The 26794-nt window shown below is 40.5% G+C and overlaps 1 protein-coding gene across 5 annotated transcripts in view; it reads left to right on the forward strand.

The window, feature by feature from the left end:
- Nucleotides 1-26794, forward strand: part of LOC132398481 (protein bicaudal D homolog 1-like) — a 241590-nt gene that overhangs the window by 154327 nt on the left and 60469 nt on the right. For 3 of the 5 annotated variants that reach the window (XM_059977997.1, XM_059977995.1, XM_059977996.1), the window contains exon 3: nt 16058-16210. In XM_059977997.1, coding sequence (XP_059833980.1) covers nt 16058-16210 — 153 coding nt within the window. Of the gene's footprint in view, nt 1-16057; nt 16211-22333; nt 22412-26794 lie in introns of all 5 variants that reach the window. The other 2 variants (XM_059977993.1, XM_059977994.1) reach the window with 1 other exon arrangement.

A 26794-nucleotide genomic window follows, 5' to 3' on the forward strand; every position in this document is an offset into this window, starting at 1 on the left:
CCAGGTACACAGTGTTACCTTGATGACATCATTGTTATTGGTGAGGATGACAAGAAACACCTCCTAAATCTCAGGGCAGTGTTCAAAAGTTTAGAAACATAAAAACATAGAAAATAGCTGCAGGAGTAGGCCATTCAGCCCTTCGAGCCTGCACCGCCATTCAGTATGATCATGGCTGATCGTCCAACTCAGAACCCTGTACCTGCTTTCTCTCCATACCCCCTGATCCCTTTAACCACAAGGGCCATATCAAACATCCTCTTAAATATAGCCAATGAACTGGCCTCAACTGTTTCCTGTGGCAGAGAATTCCACAGATTCACCACTCTCTGAAGAAGTTTCTCCTCATCTCGGTCCTAAAAGGCTTCCCCTTTATCCTTAAACTGTGACCCTTCGTTCTGGACTTCCCCAACATCGGAAACAATCTTCCTGCATCTAGCCTGTCCAATCCCTTTAGAATTTTATATGTTTCAATAAGATCCCCCCTCAATCTTCTAAATTCCAGTGAGTATAAGCCTAGTCGATCCAGTCTTTCTTCATATGAAAGTCCTGCCATCCCAGGAATCAATCTGGTGAACCTTCTCTGTACTCCCTCTATGGCAAGAATGTCTTTCCTCAGATTAGGGGACCAAAACTGCACACAATATTCTAGGTGCGGTCTCACCAAGGCCTTGTACAACTGCAGTAGAACCTCCCTGCTCCTGTACTCAAATCCTTTGCTATGAATGCCAACAGACTGTTTGCCTTTTTCACCGCCTGTTGTACCTGCATGCCCACCTTCAATGACTGGTGTACAATGACATCCAGGTCTCGTTGCATCTCCCCTTTTCCTAATCGGCCACCGTTCAGATAATAATCTGTTTTCCTGTTCTTGCAACCAAAGTGGATAACCTCACATTTATCCACATTAACTTGCATCTGCCATGAATTTGCCCACTCACCTAACCTATCCAAGTCACACTGCATCCTCTTAGCATCCTCCTCACAGCTAACACCGCCTTCGTGTTATCCACAAACTTGGAGATGCTGCATTTAATTCCCTCGTCTAAATCATTAATATATATTGTAAACAACTGGGGTCCCAGCACTGAGCCTTGTGGTACCCCACTAGTCACTGCCTGCCATTCTGAAAAGGTCCCGTTTACTCCCACTCTTTGCTTCCTGTCTGCCAACCAATTCTCTATCCACATCAATACCATACCCCCAATACCATGTGCTTTAAGTTTGCACACTAATCTCCTGTGTGGGACCTTGTCAAAAGCCTTTTGAAAATCTAAATATACCACATCCACTGTCTCTCCCCTATCCACTCTACTAGTTACATCTTCAAAAAATTCTATAAGATTTGTCAGACATGATTTTCCTTTCACAAATCCATGCTGACTTTGTCCGATGATTTCACCTCTTTCCAAATGTGCTGTTATCACATCTTTGATAATCGACTCTAGCATTTTCCCCACCACCAATGTCAGACTAACTGGTCTATAATTCCCCGGTTTCTCTCTCCCTCCTTTTTTAAAAAGTGGGGTTACATTAGCCACCCTCCAATCCTCAGTTATTCTAATCCAGAATCTAAGGAGTTTTGAAAAATTATCACTAATGCATCTACTATTTCTTGGGCTACTTCCTTAAGCACTCTGGGATGCTGACCATCTGGTCCTGAGGATTTATCTGCCTTTAATCCCTTCAATTTACCTAACACCACTTCCCTACTAACATGTATTTCCCTCAGTTCCTCCATCTCACTAGACCCTCGGTCCCTTACTATTTCGGGAAGATTATTTATGTCCTCCTTAGTGAAGACAGAAGCAAAGTAGTTATTCAATTGGTTTGCCATGTCTTTGTTCCCTATGATCAATTCACCTGTTTCTGACTGTAAAGGACCTACATTTGTCTTGACCAATCTTGTTCTTTTCACGTATCTATAAAAGCTTTTACAGTCAGTTTTTATGTTCCCTGCCAGCTTTCTCTCATAATCTTTTTTCCCTTTCCTAATTAAGCCCTTTGGCCTCCTCTGTTGGTCTCTGAATTTCTCCCAGTCCTCAGGTGTGCCGCTTTTTTTTTTGCTAATTTATATGTTTTTTCTTTGGACTTGATACTATCCCTAATTTCCCTTGTCAGCCACGGGTGCACTACCTTCTCTGGTTTATTCTTTTGCCAAACTGGGATGAACAATTGTTGTAGTTCATCCATGCAATCTTTAAACGCTTGCCATTGCATATCCACCGTCAACCCTTTAAGTATCATTTGCCAGTCTATCTTAGCTAATTCACGTCTCATACCTTCAAAGTTACCCTTAAAGAACCTTTGTTTCTGAATTAACTATGTCACTCTCCATCTTAATGAAGAATTCCACCATATTATGGTCACTGTTACCCAAGGGGCCTCGTACAACAAGATTGCTAACTAACCCTTCCTCATTGCTCAATACCCAATCTAGAATGGCCTGCTCTCTAGTTGGTTCCTCGACATGTTGGTTCAGAAAACCATCCCGCATACATTCCAAGAAATCCTCTTCCTCAGCATCCTTACCAATTTGGTTCACCCAATCTATATGTAGATTGAAGCCACCCATTATAACTACTGTTCCTTTATTGCACGCATTTCTAATTTCCTGTTTAATGCCATCCCCAACCTCACTACTACTGTTAGGTGGCCTGTACACAACTCTCACCAGTGTTTTCTGCCCCTTAGTGTTATGCAGCTCTACCCATATTGATTCCACATCCTCCAGGCTAATGTCCTTCCTTTCAATTGCGTTAATCTCCTCTCTAACCAGCAATGCTACCCCACCTCCTTTTCTTTCCTGTCTATCCCTCCTGAATACTGAATATCCCTGGATGTTGAGCTCCCATCCTTGGTCACCCTGGTGCCATGTCTCTGTGATCCCAGCTATATCATATTCATTAATAACTATCTTCACATTCAATTCATCCACCTTGTTACGAATGCTCCTTGCATTGACACACAAAGCCTTCAGGCTTGTTTTTACAACACTCTTAGCCCTTATACAATTATGTTGAAAAGTGGCTCTTTTTGCTTTTTGCCCTGGATTTGCCTGCCTGCCACTTTTACTTTTCACCTTACTACTTTTTGCTTCTACCCTCATTTTATACCCCTCTGTCTCTCTGCACTTGTTCCCATCCCCCTGCCACATTAGTTTAAAGCCTCCTGAACAGCAGTAGCAAATGCTCCCCCAGGACAGGGGTTGGCAACCTTAACCACTGAAAGAGCCATTTGGACCTGTTTCCCACAGAAAAGAAAACACTGGGAGCCACAAAACCTGTTTGACATTTAAAATGAAATAACACTGCATACAACGTTTTTGTTTTGCCTTTATGCTATGTATAAACAAACTATAATGTGTTGCATTTATGAAATCCATGAACTCCTGCAGAGAAAACAAAACTACATTTCTGCATGCAACAAAAACATTTTGAACTCCGAAAAAAAAGACGTTGGTTGCAGGTTACATTTAAGTAAAATACTCAATGTCTATTTGAGTCCTTCTTGTATTTATGAAAAACGCCGAACTTAAATTGTCCACCAGCAGCAAACCAAAAATAACGTCAGCCAGCTGTCAACCTGAAAAATAAAAGTACTATTTCACTGAACAATGAAAACATTTGAATATACGTAAAATAATCGGCAATTAAAATATTTATCATACTTGGTTAATGGGATTTATGCTCCTGGACCTCAGCGCACAGCATCTGCACATCAGGGCTGTATGACGTCACCTTCATCTTTACACAGGATCGCAGGCTGTCATCTATGAGGCGTGCACGATGTTTGTTTTTAATAAAGTTCATGTTGGAGAACACCTGCTCACATACATATGTGGATCCAAAGATTGACAGGACTCCAAGCACATACTTTTTAATGTTTACATAAATGTCGGGGATAGCATTCTATGTTTTGAACACAAGTTTGTCCGGTTTGAGGAGGTTTTCAATATCACTCCATCTGTGATTCTGAGCAAGAACGGTGTTCTGACGGGCAACATCTTCAAGGTCTGCTGTCAAGCGTCTAAACTTGGACACCCATATGTCTTTGTCGTCTATGTCGGCCAGTTCAATCTCAAGATCAGGTTGACTCACACCTGCTAATGCAGTCGTATTCAGTAGGGATGGATCGATGCTTAGGGGAGTGACCGGGAAGGATAATGTGTTTTTTCCCTCTCTGAACTCACAGAAGCGTTTCCCAAACAATACTTGCATTGCGCTGATTGCAGAATGTAAATACTCCGAATTTATCATGTCATGACCTTGTTTGAACTCTCTCAAATTGGGGAAGTGAGACAATGTGCCTTTCTGTAAATCTCTGGCAAGCACTGTCAACTTGCGCTCGAATGCCAAAACATCCTCCAACATGTGCAGGGCTGTGTGTCCTTTCCCCTGAAGAGCTGTGTTCAGCGTGTTCAGGGTGTTCAGGTGCGCTATCATGTCTACCATGAAGTGTAGCTTTTACAGCCACTCTGGCTGTTCCAGCTCAGGAAAGGTGAGCCCTTTGCTACCCAGGAAAGTTTTCACTTCCAGACACGCGACAAAGCGTTTCAGCACCTCCCCTCTTGACAGCCACCGGACTTTGTTGTGCAGCAGGAGATCAGAATATGCGCTTTCCAGCTCGTCCAGTAACAAATGGAATTGACGGTGATTTAAACTTTTTGCCATTATTTTATTGACAATCTGAATAACAACATCCATTACTTCTGTGCATTCCGGAGGAAATGTTTGCGCGCACAATGCCTCTTGATTCAAGATGCAGTGAAAAGTCAGCAGCTTTCTGCCCAGTGACTTCTGCAGTAAAGCCACAAATCCCTTGTATGCTGCTGTCATACTTGGTGCTCCATCAGTAGCTACTGACACCAGGTGGGTGGTCTTTATTACTTTGGCTCTTAAACAATTCAAGACAGCCTCACAGATGTCCTCTCCCCGTGTTTGGCCTTTTAGAGGTATCAACTCAATCATTTCTTCCTGTGGCCAGGCAGAGTTTACATACCGGCAGAACAGCGCTATTTGTTCAATATCACCTTTGTCTTCAGACTCGTCACAGACAATCGAGTAGGCCACAGCTGAATTGATGTCTTTAATTTGCTGTCTTGTGATGTCTTCTGCCATTTTTATGGTTCTGTCTTTGACAGTCTTTGCAGAGAGGGGCATATCCCTGATTTTCTGCACAATTTCACTCGTTTCTAAAGTCTGTGAATAGATGTTCTTTGAATCTTAATGAAAGATTCTTTTATATATTCACCATCTGTAAACTGCTTCCTGTGCCTGACTATTTCAGGAGCGGCAGCAAAACTGACATATGTAGTTGATTTTCCAGACTTCATCCACCTCTTGAAATGATTTTTGCTCAGCTCAACCTTCCGCATCAGCTCCGAAACGGCTTTTTTTCTCTCATCTCCATTCGGATATTTTTGAGCAAAGGCTGCGTGTTTGCTGGAAATGTCTTGCGACTTTTGACTGTTTGTTGTTTGCTAGTTTCTCATTGCATATTAAGCATACCGGTAAACCAGTCTCGTCAGCACTGAAAGCAAATGAATCTGCCCACGTATCATTAAACGTTCTGTTTTCTTCAGTCACTTTTCTTTTTTTAGAATTCTCCATAGTTCGCCTACCTTGGATTGAAAAATTAAAGAAATCGCGCACTGGCGAGTGTCAGGCATTGGCAGTGGTGACGTATATTAATAGCGACAAAAAACACGTTTTATTTAGATTGTACAAGATCACCATAATCTTCAAATTTAGAATTACATTTCAAAAACTAAAAAACTAACATAAAATACATTTTAATTAAATACTCATCATTTATTTTCCAAAGCCACAGGGAGCCGCAGCACAGAGATGAAAGAGTCACACGCGGCTCCGGAGCCGCGGGTTGCTGACCCCTGCCCTAGGACATAGGTTCCAGTCCGGTCCAGGTGCAGACCGTCCTGTTTATACCGGTCCCACCTCCCCCAGAACTGGTTACAATGCCCCAGAAATTTGAATCCCTCCCCCCTGCACCATTTTTCAAGCCACGTATTCATCTGAAATATCCTCCTATTTTACTCTGACTAGCACGTGGCACTGGTAGTAATCCAGAGATGATTACCTTTGTGGTCCTACTTTTTAGTTTACCTCCTAGCTCCCTAAATTCACCTTGTAGGACCTCATCCCATTTTTTACCTATATCGTTGGTACCTATGTGCACCACGACCACTGGCTGTTCACCGTCCCATTCCAGAATGTCCTGCAGCCGCTCAGAGACATCCTTGACCCTTGCACCAGGGAGGCAACATACCATCCTGGAGTTTCATTTGCGGCCGCAGAAGTGCCTATCAATTCCCCTTACAATTGAATCCCCTATCACTATAGCTCTTCCACTCCTTTTCCTTCCCTCCTGTGCCGCAGAGCCACCCATGGTACAATGAACTCGGCTGCTACTACTTTCCCCTGATGAGATATCTCCCCCAACAGTATCCAAAGCAGTATATCTGTTTAGGAGGGAGATTACCTCAGGGGACTCCTGCACTACCTGCCTACTGCTACGCTGTCTAGTGGCCACCCCTTTCCTTATTGCCTGCGTAGTCTTTACCTGCGGTGTGGCCAACTCACTGAACATGCTATTCACGACTTTCTCAGCATCGCGGATGCTTCAGTATGAATCCAATCGCAGCTCCAGATGCTTAATGCGGTCTGCCAGAAGCTGCAGTTGGACACACTTCCTGCACACATAGTCGTCAGGGACACTGGAAGTATCCCTGATTTCCCACATGCTGCAGGATGAACAAACCACGGGGCTGATCTCAGCTGCCATGACCTACCCATTACTTGCCTCAACTTTTGAAACTTTCTTCTCTACCTAGTAATTCTTTACCTACCTTTAGAAGATTATGGCATCTAAGCATGACACGACAAGTGTAGATTCTTTAAACCAAGTATCATTTATGGTGGTCACAGCACAAGAATTACTCAAGAGTCCTGAGAAAATCCAAGGCCAAAGGACATGGCACAGGTGTGGTCCTTCTTAGGTTTTGTCAGTTACTGTAACAGATTCCTGCCAAACCTGGCTATTGTGTTCTATCCCTTGAACTCATTATTACAGATTGGGAAGAAATGGCAATGGACAAAGCAGTGTGAGGTGACTTTCCAAAAGGGAAAGGAAATGGTGACATCAGATACTGTACACACACATTATGAGCCACATCACCCAGTGAAGCTTGACTTGGTCGCCTTATGGCATAGGTGAAGTCAGGTCACATATGAGTGATGGAAGTGAACTCCCATAGCCTTTGCATTACATGCCCTTCCCACTGCAGAGGAAAATTACACACAGATTGACAGAGGATATTTGAGACTGATTTGAGGTGTAAACCATTTCAACCAGTACTTGTACGAGAGAGAGTTTACCCTCATTACTGATCATCAATCACTATTTTCAATCAACAGTAGTGTTCCACCTAGAGCAAAAGCACAGATCAGCTCTGTTTCTTGGAGGACACAATTACAAGGCTGAATTCAAGAAGATAATTAATCATGAGAAAGCTGATGGATTGTCCAGTTTACCCTTGAAAAAGGGAATATCTGAAAAATTTACAGAAGAGAAGACTCCTATCCACGTATTCTCCCTAATGAAGATCAAAAGTCCCCCTATTATGGCAGAGGTGATCCAAAGGGAAACCAGAAAAGACCCCACACTGTTTCAGGACTACATGGCAACCCATAGCCGGAATGTGCAACAGAAATTCCAGGCCCCCCATTTTTACCTGTGCTGGGATGAACTTCCCCTTGATAGGGGGCTTGTCTTATGTGGGGATTGAGAGTTGTTGTACCGTCCAAGCTGAGAGCTGAACTGTTGGAGGATCTACATGCCAGTCATCTAAGTGTGGTCAAAATGAAAGCATTGTTTCAAAGCTTTGCCTGGTGGTCTGGGATCGATCAGCAGATTGAGCAGCTTGCCATGCCAACACATCCAGAAGATGTCAAGGGCGGCACCTCTCCATTCCTGGGAAAGGCCTGCATTGCCTTGGCAGAGGATTCATGTGGATTCTGCCAGACCATTCATGGGCCCAAATTTCTTGGTAGCAGTGGATGCAGCTACAAAGTGGCCAGAACTGTTCCCAATAGTCTGCACCACAGCCTCGCACACTGTTAATGTGTTGAGAAGCCTCTTCTCATGGACTGGTGTTCCAGATCACTGAGTCAGTGACAATGGACCAGAGTGTGCTGCAGAACAGTATCAGTCAATAAATAAATGGAATAGGATGTAGGACATGGCCTATCAGTGGTGCCATCAGAGCTATACCAAGAGGGATTTCTTGCTGGTCAATGGCAGTTATTTAAAAAGGGAGCTTGGAGAGCGTTTGTCCATTGTATGTGGCCTATCAGCAGCGTCAACAGAGCCATTGTCAGGGCGGCCATTATCGGGAAGAGGCCAGTAGTGAGAGTAGAAGCGACAGGCTTTGGCTCAAACCAGGCTTTGGCTTGGAGGAGGCGTCGACTCTGTGTAAAGCTTCTGTTAAGATTTCCTTTTTTTTTTCCCCTCTCTTACTGTATCATTTAAATGGCTGTCGTGTGCTCTTCATGCCGGATGTTGGAGAACTGGGAGACCCAGAGTCTCCTGGGGAACTACATCTGCGTGAAGTGCATCCGGCTGCAACTCCTTGAAGACCGTGTTGGGGATCTGGAGTAGCGATTGGATGAGCTTTGGCTTGTACAGGGGAGTGAAGAGATAATTGATCAAAGTTACAGTGAAGTAGTCACCTTGAAGTGGCAGGAGACAAGTAGCCGGGTGACTGTCAGGAGAAATGGAAATAGGCAGTTAAAGCAGAGCACCCCTGTGACCATTCCCCTCAAAAACAAGTATACCTCTTTGGATACTTTTGTGGGGGATGACCTTCCTGGGAGAATGCCATAGCGACTGGGTTACAGGCACAGAGAGAGGAGTTGGCCGAGTTAAATTGGAAGGAGCTGCTGGCAGGGATGTCAGCAGAGCAGCAATGGTGTGTGTTTCTGGGAAAAATGAGGCAGGTGCAGGACATGTGTATTCCAAAAATGAAGCAATACTCAAATGGTAAAATAGTACAAGCTTGGCTGACAAGGGAAGTCAAAGCTATTGTAAAAGCAAAAGAAAGGGCATACAACAAAGCAAAAATTAGTAGGAAATAGAAGATTGGGAAGTCTTTAAAACCCAAAGAGCAACTAAAAGTCATTAAAAAAGAAAAGATGAAATATGAAAGTGAGCTAACAAATAATATCAAAGTGGATAGTAAAAGTTTTTTCAAGTATGTTAAAAATAAAAGAGAGATGAGAGTGGACACAGGACTGCTAGAAAATGAGGCAGGAGAAATAATAACGAAGGACAAGGAGATGAATTGAGTTGAATTGAATTGACCTTATTTCTTGCATCCTTCACATACATACATGAGCAGTAAAAATCTATACGTTACATCTCCATCTAAATGTGCAATGTGTAATCATAGTAATTTATAATAACTAGAACAGCCAATGTAACATAGAATACACTCAAATCAGCATGAGTTAATCAGTCTGATGGCCTGGTGGAAGAAGCTGTCCTGGAGCCTGTTGGTCCTGGCTTTTAGGTTGTGGTACCATTTTCTGGAAGGTAGCAGCTGGAATAGATTGTAATTGGGTCTCTTGGGTCCCCAATGATCCCACGGGCCCTATTTGCACACCTGTCCTTGTAAGTGTCATGAATCATGGGAAGTTCACAACTACAGATGCACTGGGCTGTCTACACCACTCTCTGCAGTCCCACAAATAAGGGAGCTACAGGTCCCATACCAGGCAGTGATGCAGCCAATCAGGATGCTCTCAATTGTGCCCCTATAGAAATGTCTTAGGATTTAGGGGCCCATACCAAACTTCCTCAATTGTCTGAGGTGAAAGAGACACTGTTGTGCCTTTTTCACTACACAGCTGGTGTGTACAGACCACGTGAGGTCCTCAGTGATGTGGTTGCCGAGGAGCATAAAGCTGTTTATGCTCTTAACCCCAGATCTATTGATGTCAATAGGGGTTAGTCCGTCTCCATTCCTCCTGTAGTCTACAACCAGCTCCTTTGTTTTTGCGACATTGAGCATTGAGGGAGGGGTTGTTTTCTTGACACCACTGTATCTGAGAGATAACTTCTTCCCTGTAGACCACCAAGTTATTGTTTGAGATAAGGCCAATCAATGTAGTGTCATCAGCAAATTAAAAAAGCAGAATAGAGCTGTGGGTGGCTACACAGTCATGGGTATACAGGGAGTAAAGGAGAGGACTTAGTACACGGCCCTGAGGGGCTCCTGTATTGAAGGACAGAGGGGTGGAGATGAGGGAGCCCGTTCTTACTATGTGTCAGCAATCTGACAGGAAGTGTCAATATGGATGCTCAACTAAATGAGTATTTTGCCTCAGTTTTCACTGTGCAAGACACTAGCAGTATGCCTAATGTTGTAGTGTGTGAAGGAAGAGAAGTGGGTGCAGTTACTATTACAAGAAAGAAGGTGCTCAAAAAGCTGAAAGACCTAAAGGTACATAAGTCACCTGGACCAGATGAACTGCACCCTAGGGTTCTGAAAGAAATTGTGGTGGCATTAGAAGTGATCTCTCAAAAATCATTGGACTCTGGCATGGTGCTAGAGGACTGGAAAACTGCAAATGTTACTTCACTTTTTAAGAAAGGAGAAAGGCAGCAGAAAGGAAATTATAGACCAGTTAGCCTGACCTCAGTGAATGGGAAGATGTTAGAGTCAACTGTTAAGGATGAGGTGATGGAGTACTTGGTGACACAGGACAAGATGGTACAAAGTCAGCTTAGTTTCCTTCAGGGAAAATCCTGCCTGACGAACCTGTTGGAATTCTTTGAGGAGATTACAAGTAGGATAGATAAAGGGGATGCAGTGGATGTTGCACCTTTGACAAGGTGCCACACATAAGGCTGCTTACCAAGTTAAGAACCCATAGTATTACAGGAAAGTTACTAACATGGTTAGAGCATTGGCTGATTAGTAGGAGGCAACGAGTTGGAATAAAAGGATCCTTTCCCGGTTGGCTGCCAGTGACTAGTGGTGTTCAGCAGGAGTCGGTGTTGGGACCACTTCTTTTTATGCTGTATATAAATGATTTAGATGATGGAATAGTTGGCTTTGTTGCCAAGTTTGCAGATGATATGAAAATTGGTGGAGGGGCAGGTAGTGTTGAGGAAACAGGATGCAGAAGGACTTAGACTAGGAGAATGGGCAAGAAAGTGGCAAATGAAATACAATGTTGGAAAATACATGGTCATGCACTTTGGTAGTAGAAATAAATGTGTGGACTATTTTCTAAATGGGGAGAAAATCCAGGAATCTGAGATACAGAGGGAATTGGGAGTCCTTGTGTAGGACATCCTGAAGGTTAACTTGCAGGTTGAGTTGGCGGTGAGGTAGGCAAATTCCATGTTAGCATTCATTTCAAGAGGTCGAGAATACTAGAGTAAGGATGTGATGCTGAGGCTTTATAAGGTACTGGTGCGGCCTCACCTTGAGTATTGTGAACAGTTTTGGGCTTCTCATCTTAGAAAAGATGTTGTGGCATTGGAGAGGGTCCAGGGGAGGTTCACAAGGATGATTCCAGGAATGAATAGGTTATCATACGAGGAGCGTTTGATGGCTCTGGGTCTATACTCACTGGAATTCAGAAGGATGATGGGGGAAGACAATAGACAATAGGTGCAGAAGTAGACCATTCGGCCCCTCGAGTCTGCACCGCCATTCTGAGATCATGGCTGATCATTCACTATCAATACCCAGTCCCTGCCTTGTCCCCATATCCCTTGATTCCCCTATCCATCAGATATCGAGGATCTCATTGCTTTTGAATGTTGAAAGGCCTAGACAGAGTAGATGTGGTTAGGATGTTCCCCAGGGCGGGGGAGTCTAGGACAAGAGGATACAGCCTCAGGATAGAAGGGCATCCATTTAAAACAGAGATGTGAAGAAATTTCTTTACTCAATGGGTGGTGAATTTGTGGAATTTGTTGCCACATGCAGCTGGGATGTTGGACGTTGGGTGTATTTAAGGCAAAGATTTTTAGGTTCTTGATTGGGCATGGCGTCAAAGGTTATGGGGAGAAGGCCGGGAACTGGGGTTGTGGAGAAGATAGAGAAAAGGAACAGCCATGAGTGGATGGCGGTGCAAACTCGATGGGCCAGATGGGTAATTCTACTCCTATGTCAAATGGCCTTATATTACATCTGCACTGTACCACCCAGCTACAAATGGTTTGGCAGAAAGATTTGTCCAGTGTCTGAAGAACGCACTGTGAGCAATGTCAGCAGAACACACTATAATAACAGTGACCCGGAAGCCAGACAATTTCCTCCTTGCATATCACAATGCAGCACACTCCACAACCAACAACTCACCAGCTCTGCTCTTCCTCTGTCATCCCTTGCGCTCAAGCTTGAATCTCCTCAAACCTAACCTCAGAAGTAATATGCAGGGCAAACTGAGGCTCCTCAAACAAGGAGGTTCGATGTTTCACTCCTGGACAAGCAGTCCTGACGAGGGACTACAGAGATGATCAAAAGTGGGTACTTGGAAAGATTAAGGACAGAACTGGACCACTCTCCTATCGAGTGGAGATTGTGTCTGATGCCATCTGGAGATGACACATCATTCTCCTTCCTGCTTTCCTTATCCATCATCAACATGATCCTAAAGCAAAATACTACAATTGTTGAACATCTGTAACAGAAGTCAAAAGTATTCAGCAGATCTGGCGGCATCTCTCTGAACTGGAGAGAATGTTAGACAGAGAGAAGGTGTGCCTCTGTAAGCTGGGGAGATTGTCATGGTGAGAGATTGTCTCTGCCAACTGTAGATACGGTTAAAGAGGTTAATGATGATGGTGTGATGCAGCTTGCAGCAGCCACTCCGGAGCTGATACCTGTTATTTGTTAAACTGGGTGCCGTGCGCAATCCTAATCTGATGAAAAACAGATGTGGGAGCAGGGAGGACCATCTGGAAATCTCCAGGAAGGCCCTCTTCGTTGCTGCTGCTGCTGTGAGGTCCGGGACTCTGCTGAGAAGAACAGGCCCCCAGTCCTCAGAGTTGCATTGCCGGTGGCCGTTGGCAGGGGCGTCTTAATACGCTCGGCAGAGGATGGTGCTCAGAGAAGCTGTGCCGGAGGGGATGGTCGGAGGCTCGGAGGTTCAATAGACTTGGAGTTCGCTGCGGTCGGGGCGCTTTCACTGTGTGCTGTGTCTGCGAGGCTGGGTTCGACGGAGCTTTCATTGTGTGCTGCATCTGCGAGGCTGAATCCGGTGGCCCTTGGAAGTCCATAGCGGGGGTATTCCCTTCTGCTGCCTGCATGGGATGACAAGTCTATCGGGACCCTGAGGACTCGTGGAAACTGTGTGGTGGTTTCTTTCGAACTTATAGTCTTTTAACATCTTTGGACTATTTTTACTGTACCCATGGTCTGTTTTTTTTTTATCAATTATGCTATTGTTTGCACTGTTGTACCTATATGTTGTAACTATGTGGTTTTGTGCAGGTCTTGTAGCTTAATTTTTGGTCTTGTTTTGTCTGGTGGAATTGGAGCTCCCTTCTGGAGAACGCGCTAAGATGGTAGCGCGATATTAGTACGCTGCAGCCTCTCCGGACTCTGGATTGGGGATTGCCAAACGTTATGTGAATTTTCTGGTGTAGTCTGTTTTATCATGTGCTTTTGTGATATCATTCTGGAGGTACGTTGTCTCATTTTTTAAACTGCATTGCATTTGTGGTTTCTAAATGACAATTATCTGAATCTGAATCTGAGAAGGAGCATCTCTATAAACTCGGGATGTGGTTAGAAAGAGGTTGGGTTGTTGTTCTGCTGATTGCACAAATGGTCCAAGAAGTTGACTGCCCAGTGCACAGTGATCATTTATACCATCCAACTGAGAATGTGCTTCCCATTGAGTTGTACAAACCCACAGGAAAAAGCCAGCACAGGTTTCGTGAACAACCAGAATAACTGGTCCAGAGTTCTCTTGTGTCTACAGAGAACTAAAAGAGTAAGATGAATGAGGATCTCAAAATATTAATACCAGTAAAATATTAGTAATGCAGAGGTTAATGGGGCTGAAAGACAGTAAGTACCTGATTACCTGCATCTGGAGCTTAAATGAATGGATGTGATGGATATCGAATCCCAAAAGTTCCCCTCAGTTGGAAGGTACCAACGTAGCCTCACTCTTTGAGAAAGGAGGGAAAGAGGAAACAGTGAACTTATATATAGATTAGTTAGATTCGCATCAGATTAGTATGAAAAATTACTAAAATCAAGTATTAAGGAAGGAGTAACATGGCACTTAGAAATAATAATTAGTTAATGGCTTGAAAATAGAATAAGAGTAAATAAGTAAGTTTTGATTTGAGTGGTTGTGATATGGAATATCAAAGATATTGATAATTTTGATGAAGAAATCAATTATAATGTATCCATGTTTATTACTGATACAAAGTTATTTGGCAGTGTAAGCTACAAAAAGGATGGAAAAGAGGTGTTGTGTGGGGGAGGGGCTGGAAATGGACAAGTTCTATGCATGCCGGGACATAGCAGGTGAAATGTAATGTGGAAAACTGGGAAATGGACAACTTTGGTCGAAAGAAGGAATTTTGTTTAGACAGTGAAACGTCGAAAGGGGTGGGTTTTTCGAGAAAATGGTCCTTGCTCACAAATCTCTGAAAGTTAACAAGCAAGTACAATGGACAGTTAGGAAGGCAACTGTTTTTGCAACATCTTACTGTAATTAGATAGGATCGTGATGAGTCCACTTCTGGAATATGGTCCACAGTTCCAGATTCTCTACAGATTGACAAAGTCCAGCTTAAGGTTCACAAAATTGTTTCTTGAAATGGTGGATAGTCACCTGAGAGGGAATTAAATTCATTGAGTCTATATGCCCTTTGTTTCTGAAATTATTTTAAAATATCTCCTTACATTGTTGGTCAACCCAAGCTGACTTCAATAAAATGAGGTCCTTAGTACACAGTCCCAAATGGAATTAAGTGAAATTAAAGACAGTCTCTGACTCAAGAGCAAGAATGCAGTTTACTTTTTAATCACTGGTTGATAAACATACAGTCCAACAAAGTACTGACCTGTTCAAATACAAAATGCACTGAATGACAAAACTTGGCTTGTGAGGTAGCCAATAAATCTATGGCACAATTTAAACCATAATGAAGTCTTAAAGTGCATGCGAGGAATGGCAACTTTTAGAGCACCAGAAACTTGAAGTTATTTGTTTTGCAGCATAAATACAATAGAGAATATCATCACTATTTGCAGATGAGATATGAGGACTGGGTTACTCTACCTAAACATATGTACGATCTGGCTCAGAAAGAAGCCTAATGAATTCCCCGTTTCTGCTGAGATAAAACATCTCTGATGGAGGAATGATAGACATCCAATAGTCGCCTTTTATACTGTTGAACTAAGGGCAAGAAAGATCCCCAGACATACTGTATAGTAATGACTTATTAGTGAGTGCAAATGTATGGACAGTAGTCCTGGACATGTCTTTGGAGAATGTAAAGAAGTGTAATATGGAAGCTGCAGTGCTGATTCAGGAAGTTACTCTTCAGGGGATAATGTTGGGGATAAAACGTTATTTTAAGAAAATTATTTTTCTTCTTTTAGTTTTCAATTATGACATCACACAAGGGAAGTCTCTGTTGGAAAAGAAAATTAATTGAATGGTCAACGTGTCTTGGAAATTCAAGCCAAAGGCAGCTTGTATTAAAAGTTAAATAGCAATCATTCTTGTTTCTTTCTAACTGGCACCAACTTTGAGAGAAATTAGTTTACAACCTTATCCACATTTATTAATACAGACAAAGGGTAATTGAATCAGGTTTTACAGTATTTGTGTGTCACTATTGTGACCAAAATGGTGTATGGTTCTTAAGATAATTTCACTCTTCCTAAAGTGAAAAGGAAGCCCATCAAATATATTGTCTCAGGGATGTGGCAGCTCAGTAAATAGAATGAATCAGCTTACCTTTGTCTTTCTTATTTCCTACTAAGAATAATGAAATGTTGGAGCTACAGCGAGTACGAATGAAAGATGAGATTCGAGAATACAAGTTTCGCGAAACACGACTACTGCAGGACTACACTGAGTTAGAAGAGGAGAACATCACTCTACAAAAGCTTGTCTCAACCCTCAAGCAAAATCAGGTATGTGGTACTGGTACGGATCCATTAGATGCTGTCAACAACTTGTACAATAAAAACTAAAACGTTTTTGCAATTGTTAGACTTAAAGCAGCTGCACTTCAGTTCCTCTTGTGAAATTTTCTGATTTTCTTTTGCATGTGTTGGTCAAGTATTAGCTATGGTACATCTGTAATTAAATTTACTTTTACCTGCTTATTACTAATTATGCAGAGTCAGCAGGTTAAAGGTGCAGAACACTTACAAAGACACTGTATGGACCCCAGTGGTATAGATTCTGTGAGCTATTGAACTAGAAGTACTATTTTATAGTTCAATTTGTTATTCCTTAAAGTATTATGCAAAACATTTTTTCTGCTCATTCAACATGAAAAGGGTTTAATAAACAAGAATAATCCACACATAAATTTATATAAAATTCTTGAAGTTTTTACAAGATGATTTATCCACTTTAAGGTGCAGAAAACTATGCAGCTTCAATATTGGGTCTGACATCTAGACATAACGCTTCAGGTTATAGATAGACAGAAAAATATTGCTGATCTCCCTCAGTCTTTTTATATTCATTTAGTATACATGCTTCTAGTTTATTCTTTTAATATGTGATTTGTGGTTCAACAGATGCCAGATATCTGAGCCATAAAGAGTCCATCTCTTTATCCAAAGCATACTTAACTGTAACAAAACTGGAGGAATATCTGAAAAGGGCTTTAATGATGTTAGTTGCTTGTCAGATCAAGTATCCAATGGCAGTATGCGTAAACTTCATAAGTTAGTTGGGGGAACTTATTAAATTAAGGTAACCAACATTTTAATTTTCATCTCTGGGTGGCTATTAAATATTCAGTGGACAAAGTAAATTTGCTTGCTAGGAATTTTAAGGTGGGTTTTAGAAACAGTCCTAAGGATATCCTGGTGTTTATTTTTTGATGCAACAATATTCTCAGAGCAGTTCAACGTAAATACACCATGACAAATACTGAGCTTTATGCAGCAGTAAAGTGGTGGGGGGGGGGGAACTCAAGAAACAAAAGAAACTAGATTGATCAGATGCCTTATGCAAGGTTTTGATATGCAACAGTTATGGTCAGAAAAGCAATGCTACTTAATGCTGAGCAATGGCAAATATTTCTAAATAGGCTCGTGAATGATGCCTACTACAACAATATCAACTTAACCCTTACCCTGCTGATTGAACAGAAATGTTTGCACAAATGACATGATAAATGACAACGATATAACATATATTCTCAAGTATTAAAGTGTCATTATCTGTTTCAGCTAGGAATTTAGATACTTTTGATGCTTATAGGACAAAATGTTGGCCACATGTAGAAACCACAAATTTTAAATCAACTTTAATGCCCCGTCATTTTAAGGGACAATTAAGGTACCTTGTATCACCCAGAATTTGACCCCAACATTGGCAGAGGAAGAGGGAGCAAACCTTTGCTTCTCTATATGTCCTTCCATCAATTACTGGGCTCCACTGCCAGAAGGTGGTAAAGAGGTCCATTTCCCTTCCACCTATGTGCTACAAGGGGAGGCCTGGCTGTATGCAACCTGCAAGGAAGAAAAATGGGAGAGAAACCAAATAATTTTTCAAGTGAAAACAAAACTGAGAAAATAAAAGTTAGGTCAAAATGGCTTTTTTTTTTGTAGAAAGAAGTTTTGGAATTCTTTTGAATTCTTGCTCCCGTTGCCACTGCTTTCCCATTTTTAAATTAATTTGCAGTGATGGCTGAACGAGTTTTGTCACGTGAACAGGCAATAGGCAATAAACCAATGGGCATGATGTGGTAAGCAGTGTTTCAGTGAATAATAAATTTACCGTGGCTCTGGAAGGTGGGACTCAAAACTGGCAGTCTCAATAGGATAATGGGGTTCAAAGTCAGTCTTGTCTCTAATCAATGGACAACTTGCATAATTCATTGCCCTGGATTTTCCAGACAGCAGTGAAGGAACAGCACTTGCTGGTCATAAGGTTCTCTTGAACAGCATCCTGCTATCAGTTTGGGCTTCATTCATTGTGGCACTCACACACAATACCCATGACTTGCATGAGTAGTGAACTGTAGGAATGAAGGATCAACACTGGGACATATAGGAAATACAGTTTCAACGTGAAAGCAAGGGGGCTAAGTGTGATGGTATAAGGAGAAAGAAAAAGTGCAACTTATTAATCAAAGTCTTAAGATGATTTTTTTCTGATATTATTAATGTTGCTTGACAATTTAAAAAAAAGCAGTTGCTCCCGAATATCTCAGCTCTAACTTTCTCTGGAATAAATTGAGGTTATCTACTGAATAAATTTTGCAAATTTATGTCTCAAGGATTTCTGAGATTTTAATAGGGTACTCATTCAATTCATGGAGAGGCAGGACCTCTGAATTTTACCTCATTTAACAGACTATGGAAGGAGCGGTCTGATTAATTCCATAATAACGATGGTTGCTGTTAGCTTCATAATGCATCATCTAGTGATATGTCTTTCCCAAGAGTTGCCTTTATACCCAAAGTCAACCTATTGCTGCCCACATCTAGAATTTAAAGCCCTGTATTTCTGGATATAAATTGAATTGTAGCTTATGTGAAATTGGTTAAGATCAAAAGTCAGGATGAACTGATTGAAGAAGTCCCCTTTCTGTAATTTATCCATTTGAAACCGACAGTGAATACGTGGGTAGTGAATAGACAGGCAATATGATTTGTCCTACATATGATTGATCTAAAGATGTTTTCTATTAAAATTAATGGATGTGGGCTTTATGGACTTTTGATTTTGCAGTCCCTCATTCCAACTTTTTGTAATTTGGTGAAAATTAATTGAGGTGCTGAAATAATCCTTACTTCAATAGGTAATATGTTGCTCTCCATGTTCTTCATAGCTGTCAAAAGGATTGTGAAGTCCTTGTTTCAATGCATGGCTTCATGCCTCCAACTTTGTCACCCATGTTAGTAACTCAATATGGCAGTTTTTCAATAATCCTCCCACTCCTGCACACAATCCTCCCTTCTTGAGAACTCCACCCTCCCAGAAGCAGTCACACTATACAACTTGAGCAATCTCTCTTCCCAGAGGTCACCCTGTTTAGTAAGCCTTGCTTTCAGTCAGATGGTAATCATTCTCAAGGATAGAAAATAGTGATCTCATCAGTGTGGGATGGGATTAGGGGAAGGTGTGATTGGTGGCTACTGAGTGGTCTATTATAATGCTCAGATAGGCTGTTAATGGTCCATAGCCAGTTATATGCTTACTGAGTTTCTCCTCAAAGCTGTTCTCATATAGCCAGTGGTGGATTTTCCGAAGCCTGAAGCATATGATCATTAATGTAAACGTGCAGTCTCAGAAGGTTATAGCCTCACTGGCAAACTTAATATGACATCCTACTCTAGAGATTGTGTTAACTACCTTCCCCTCTTTCGCATTCGTAAAACATGTGACAGTAAAATTCCAATAATACACTCTCTGGCCATTTGTAAATCCCATTGGTTCAGTATCTGTCTCACCAAATTCTATTTCTCGATGATTTCCTTTCTACTGACTGGAGCTCTGGTTCTCATGCACCCCTACATAGTTCACTGCAAAATTTATTCCAAATTTATTCTCTTTATTATGATATCTCCCCCTTTCCATTTCAGTCCTGAAGAAGGCATTGGACCGAAATGTCAATGGTTTATTAATTTCCATAGATGCTGCCTGACCTATTGAGTTCCTCAAGCATTTTGTGTGTGTTGCTTTGGATTTCCAGCATCTGTGGATGTTCTTGTGTTAAAATTAATTCTAATACTGCTAACATCTTAAAAAAAAACAAATTAAAAGTCTATGGGATATTAATAGGAACAGCATCTGGTTGTCCAGAAAATTTGCTTGTCCAGCACCACTGAATTCCTGAACTGCTGGATTATTGGAATTTTACTGTTGGAGTAGACTTTTAGACATACTTTCTTCACCCTTTCACACATAAATAAATACAATTGCATAGTAAAATGCCCATCTGATATCTATAATAAAAAAAGGTGATCTTTAAATCTTTTAACCTCTCACTTTGTTTAGTGCACAGTGTGATGGTGGAATAGGCTATAAATCAGAAATATAAAGTCATAGTACACACTAAATATTTTTTAAATTTTACTAAAATATACTAAATTATACTTAAATGTGGGAGAATGAGGAAAAGATAAAGCTTAAACACCCCCAGAGGATTAGCAGGCAGTCTTTGTCACTGCCCAGTTTTCATTTCCATTCATGTCAACTAGGTAAAGCAAATTCCCACTTCACTATTGTTCACATTGAATCTTTGCACCCTATAGAGTCTGAATGTCAGTGCATTTCTCCCATTTGATTTACAGCATGACTTCCAGGCAGTGACAAGCAGTAGCTGTATGTTCCAAGCGGCAGGAATAAAATGCTGAGTCAACGAAGACGATTTTGCCCTGATTCTAGCACTCAGCGATGAAATGAGTTCTGACTTAAATTGAGGGCCAAGAATAGCGAAGAAAAATGTTGCTGATATTTTTTTTTATTGTCATTTGTGGAGAGCATTAGAGAAAAGTGCATAAGTGAAGGAAGAAAACTCAAATGGGGGCAGCAACCAGAAAATACAAGGAAAGGAGTTTTGTTTTTTGTGTTTTTTTTACCAGGAGATTTGACATTATAGTGTATATCTATTACATTGTTCACTGTCAACTATGAATTCTAGTGAACTTAAATTATCACCAAAGTGAATGGTGATAGGAATTGAAGGAAAGCTTTAAAGCAGTGGACATTTTATTGAACCAATACCATTTGCAAGTACACATGCAAGACTTACCTGTTTTGTACCTAAGAATATGCAGTTACTCAATTTACATTAAATTAATTCCACAGATTTTTAATGAGTTGCTCTAAAACTAATGGATAAAATAGAGAAGTCATTATATTCCCATGTTACATCTAACTTGCTCTCTCAGAATATCGATTTAATTTTAGGGCATGGATCAGACTTCGATTTAATCTCTTGCAACTTTATTCATTTCATGTGGATGATTAATTAACATTTTGTATATTTAAGCAGACATATTAATCATTCATTTTAAACAATTGCTTTAATTAACATTTAGTCCTGGGCAGAGTCTAAGACCTTGATGACACTGGCTAAATTGTTTCCCAACAGTTAACTGAGCAAAGGAGAAGTGTTTAGCCAAAAAAATCAATCTTTTATATATTGTGAACTGTAAACACTGATCATAAATTGCATGCGAAGAGAGAATACCATTTCTGTGAGATGTGCTGTCACCTCTTTAAATGTGTTTATGGTCTTGTTTCCATTTTTTGTATTGTGTATGAAATGTGCATCTTCTCTTTTGTAAATTCCTAATTACATTTCTTCTGATGCAGGTCATTGCACTCTATCTCTCCATGGGAAAAAGTGTGAGTGATATCACGAGGGCAGAAGGCTGTTGTTAGATTATGCACTGTGCTTCTCTTTTGCTGCTATGGGAGGGGCTTGTCCTTCACTTCAGGCTGATTACTTGTAGGACTTAGTTTGATGAAAGGACACGTGTAGATCCAGAAGTGGAACATTCACCAAAAGATCACAAGCTGAAGTGACTTCTCCAAATTATAGAAATTTGGCCTGCAATATCTTTAAATAATGCAATGGAAGGTTACATGTTTATTCATAAAATTCAAAGTTCTATTAACCTTTTTGAAGGATTTCCTACATTTACTCAGGAAACTGGGGGAAGTTTAATGAGTGATACTGTAACAGATACTATTTCAAAGCTACCTCCAAAACATTTCTCTCGAATTACCTAAACATTGACTTCAGTGGAAATGAAAACCAGGTAATCATTCTTCCCCCCCCCCCCCCCCCCACCTTCAATTAAAATGATCCCGAGCTTCTCTAAAGAGGCTTATTTCATTCCCTTACAGTAGCTGTGCCTTCAGTCTTTCACCTGTTAAGAGAGTGGACAGATTATTTGTTCCCAGGTAGTTGCAACAATAATAGCATTGATTAACTGACCCACTGTTTTCCCCATGCTGCCTTTGTTAAGTGTTACTGCTTATCCTGAAAATTTTGTGCACAAAATAATCTCACCACTCTGCTGTATAGTTCAATAAAGTATCTGTTTGTTTCTTAGAAGGAACTGCTTAACATTTGGTCTGATACAATAATGCAAGTGATTTGCACCATCACTATTGTTCCCAGTAACAACATGGTGAGAGCAAGTAATTAACTTCAATTTTAAAAAGGTTGTACATATGTAAATGAACTATACAATTCACTTCTAATACTGTAATTTTAAAATATTGAAATATTTTTGCCTTTTTTTTTAAACGCTTGGGTAATGAAGAGTGAAGTAAGTGCAAGGTCCAAAATGTGTCCTGTACTTTCTGCTGAGATCCTGACAATTTTCCAAACATCTCTGTCTAGTTGGGAATGTTCCAATGGATTAGAAAACTGTTCAGATCACTATGCTATTTAACAAGAGCAAAAGATGGAAAGCAGGAAATCAGTAATCCCAATAATTATGGAAGCAAAATGAAGACATAACATTTTTCAAACATCATTGAACAGGGATGAATTTGTAAAGCTTAGGTCATGCTCAAAAAATTTAATTTTTCAAGAGCAGATTGAAGAGGTCAATAGGAAACTGCCTTGTAGTGCCATTTAAACAGATTACCATAAACTATATGATGAAACCCACAAAACAGGCTGTTAGCAAAATTTGAAGATGGGTAGGAAATTGGTAGCAGGATATGATTAGTAACCAATGGAAACAGATAGTCAGTGGTGATCTGTAAGTATCTCTACTGAGCCTTAGTTATGCTTCTGATTCATAAGCAATATGGACACTTAACCAAAGTTGGCAATGATATAGAGGGGAACAATGTAAGATGTGGAGATGTGATCAAATTGAAGATATTAGCCATTTGAGAAAAACACAAAAGATGGAAAGCAAATATGAAGTCATTCACTTTTGACCAAAAATGATGGAGTATTTTGTGAAGGATGAAAAGCTGGCAGACAAGGAATTCCATATGCTAAAGATGTGCAGCTTAATTGGCAATGGTAAAATGCCCTAAGTGTATGGGTGATTAGTAGAATCTGGGGGAATCTCTGGACCCTAATACATTTGTGTGTAGGCCATGCATTAGCTGTTAAAAGTCATGGTTAAAACACAACAGGTGTGCCATCTGTAGTTCTGGGCACCACATGTTATCAAAGATACACAAACCTTAGAGGGAACCAAATTTAAATTTACTGCAGTTTTCAAGATATTGAGGAATTGCCTACCCAGTGGGTAGATAAATAAAAATTCTTTCTGCTTGCTTGTGAGTCTCAGATTGGTATCTGGCTTTGAATTAGAGCCAGGTCTTCTACTAAAATTTGAAAGAAATTGGCATGCAAAGAATGAGAAAAGTTTGGAACTCCCTTCCTCAACCTTAAATTAATTCTAGATTAGTTGGCATTATTATATGTGTTCAATATACATTGGGCAAATTTATGGGCTGGGATATCAGATCAGCGACAATCTTTTTGTGAATGGGGTTGAGAGACTAAACCCTGTATTCCCAAGCGCAGGCATCACTGATAAGCTTGTAAATATAGCAATTGTAGGTTTGAAATGCCTGATTATAGTTGAGCTGAGATCTAGGAATCACAAAACAGGAAACATTTAATGCAATTCTTGTCTTAAAAGAATACTTCTCGAGTGCCCACTTCAATCTCAATAATCCATATATCACTCTAAAAGCAATGAAATCCAGATGGCAAGATTTGCTTTTCTCTGCCCCTTTATTCCAACTTCACCATTCATTACTTGCTGAAAAATACAAAACATTTTAATATTCATTATTTGCAAATATTTATAAAATTCTTATTAATGTGGATGTAAAATTCAGTTGTTCTGGTGATTGTTCAGAATGTCACATCACTAGCACGGCTTTGCTAATTTACATACATTGCTGGATTCTAAAGTCTTGCTTCCCTTTGCATTGAGCTGACAGTTTGTGACTTCACCTTCTGTCAATATTCCTAATTCCTTGGATGAGTGCCCCTCCTTCCTTTTCCCTCTCAGCATTCTTCCTTCTCTTTTGCCCCCTTTGGTGGTGAAGTAGGGAGGGAAATCTTTGTCAGAAAATGTATCACACTATTAAAAGTTTGCTCCTGTTACTACAGATTTTATAAAATGTGTTCCAGTGAGGAGTGCTCTGCTTCATTTGAGGAAAATGTCCTTGCAAAGAAAATCATTTTTAAAAAATCAGATATTTGCTCTAAAGGTCATTGTATTGAGAGTCACTCCCATTTTTCTCACCCTTGGAGAAATAATGAACTTTCTCTTAAGAAGTGAAAGAGATTCGGGTCCACGTAAGCACAGAGCAGATGTTGGAAAAAGTTGATGTCCCTGAGGTAACCCTAAAAGTCAATTGGTCTGCTAATCATCTGCTTTAGCTGTCTCTGTGTGCTGCACTGTAAAGATAACCGATCTTTCTCCTTGGGGGTAAAAGAAAACTTCATGATTTTTGAATGTTATTTATGCAATCATTTCTCAAGTTATGTTTTATTTTAAAAGTAATGAGTTTTGTTTACTGGCTGGTGTTTATGTGCACAGAAGCAGCAGCTTATCAGATGTCTGGAAATGATCACTTATTATGATCACAAAGCAGGCTTCATGATTTTGTGTTCTGCATGATTATTTTAGGTGAGTTAACTTTAAGACACGAGGTACTGCTGGTGAGATTGTAAGTACAGCACAACTGGAGGGTCAGTGTCCTTCAGGCAGAGGTTCAGCCGTGCACACAACGTGGTTCCCAGCTTGCAGTCCAGTGACATGTGATGACATGCCAATCGATTATTTTCATTAACTTCTCCAAAAATGTCAAAATAAGACAACAGAGGACATCAAGTTAACATTTAAAAAAATGTAGCCAGAAGATTAAACATTACACATACTATGGAAAATAAAACTTTGAGCAATTTTTCATCAAGAGCAAAATTAATGTATTAAGCTACTTCTGATTTTTTTTCTGCCTTTCTACTATAGTCCTAGTTCCTTATGTACCGAAGAGACATTGACAGTAGAATTTGCCTTCTTCTAAAATAGGAGTGGAATATAATGGAACATAAAGCAGATCTGTTAGCATCAATAAAAGAGAAATGGTCATTTCTGTCTCAAATTGAACCATGAAGAATTGTTGTCTGGTCATAAAAAACAGTTCTACTTAGGTCAGGTTTTCTAGCATAGCCATGTTATTAAAATCAGGGGTATGAAAAGATCAGTTACTCTTAAAATGACCAAAGTATATGTTTTAAAGAATTTGTATTCACAACATTAGAGGAACACAGACACACAATAACTCACAAAATGCTGGAGGAACTTAACCCCTCAGGCAGCATCCATGGAGGCAAATGAATAACTGTTAGTTGAAATGAATAGCTGAGACCATTCATCGGGACTGAAAAGGAAGGGAGCAAAAGCCAGAATAAAAAGGTGGGGGGGGGGGAGGAGGAGGAGGAGCACAAGCAGGCAGGTGACAGGTGAGGGGGAAGGTGAGGTTATTAAAGGAAGACAGATTTTCATTGGTGCACCTTTATCTAGCTGCACAGCAAATTCACTAATGTTTCAATGTAACATAATTTGTAAGTATAGTTGAATATTACTCAGTAAATTGAATGTTGGTGGTATAGTAATTTGAGGGAACAGTTTAAAAAGTATTAGCAAGTTAAACTTGTTAGATGTTTTTTAAAGTTAGTAAAGAAAGCATGGGAGAAATAGAGAGCGATATTCCATCTTTTTACTGACCCTTTATTTGGAGAAGGAACAATTTCATTAAGTGATATCAAGGTTTGGAAACAAGACTTAAAAATTAATTGTAGCAAATCTACAAAACCATACACTCATTGCAACTGAGAAAAAGTATTAAGCTAATTGGGTGTAAATCAACACTCGGGTCTCTCTTTCATTTGTGCCAGAATATTTGATAATCCATTCCCCTTCCAAACTTATGTTGTCTTCTACACAGCTGTCCTCTAAAAATGTAAAACCTAGTGGCAGCATTGTCAATATAAAATAATCCTCTGAGCCTAACACCTTTACTACTTTCTATAACTGTTATGACCATTCAGCAAACATATCAGGTACAGTTGGGATATGCTCTGTTAATTTACTCATACACTAACAATGGAGTTGCTGCAAATGAGGCTTTCTGAAAATCAGTGCTTATTGGGAGTATCATGTTCTTGCACAATATATTGCTGAGACAAAAATCAGTATAGGAAGCTTCCAGCAATTTCATTGGTTCCACCACTGGTTCCTATGCCATTAACAAAGTATTAAACTGCATGGACATCTAGCACAGAAGGACTAAAGCTCCAGGAACCAACATCAGCACCTGTCTGTGGTGTACCAGACCAGTTTAATGTGATCATCTAGCTGATGAGCTCACCAGTGTTTTGACAGTTGGGTACATGCTAACATCCCTGTTAAACTGATGATCTTGGTTTGGGAGCCAGCTTCGCCTCTGCCTGCCTGGTGACACTCCAGCTGTTAGCCTTCAGGCTTTGTGTGTTGTGGAAGCCTAAGTAGTTTCACCAACAT

This window comes from Hypanus sabinus, chromosome 8 (genome assembly GCF_030144855.1).
Source record: "Hypanus sabinus isolate sHypSab1 chromosome 8, sHypSab1.hap1, whole genome shotgun sequence".
NCBI classification, from domain to species: Eukaryota; Metazoa; Chordata; class Chondrichthyes; order Myliobatiformes; family Dasyatidae; genus Hypanus; species Hypanus sabinus.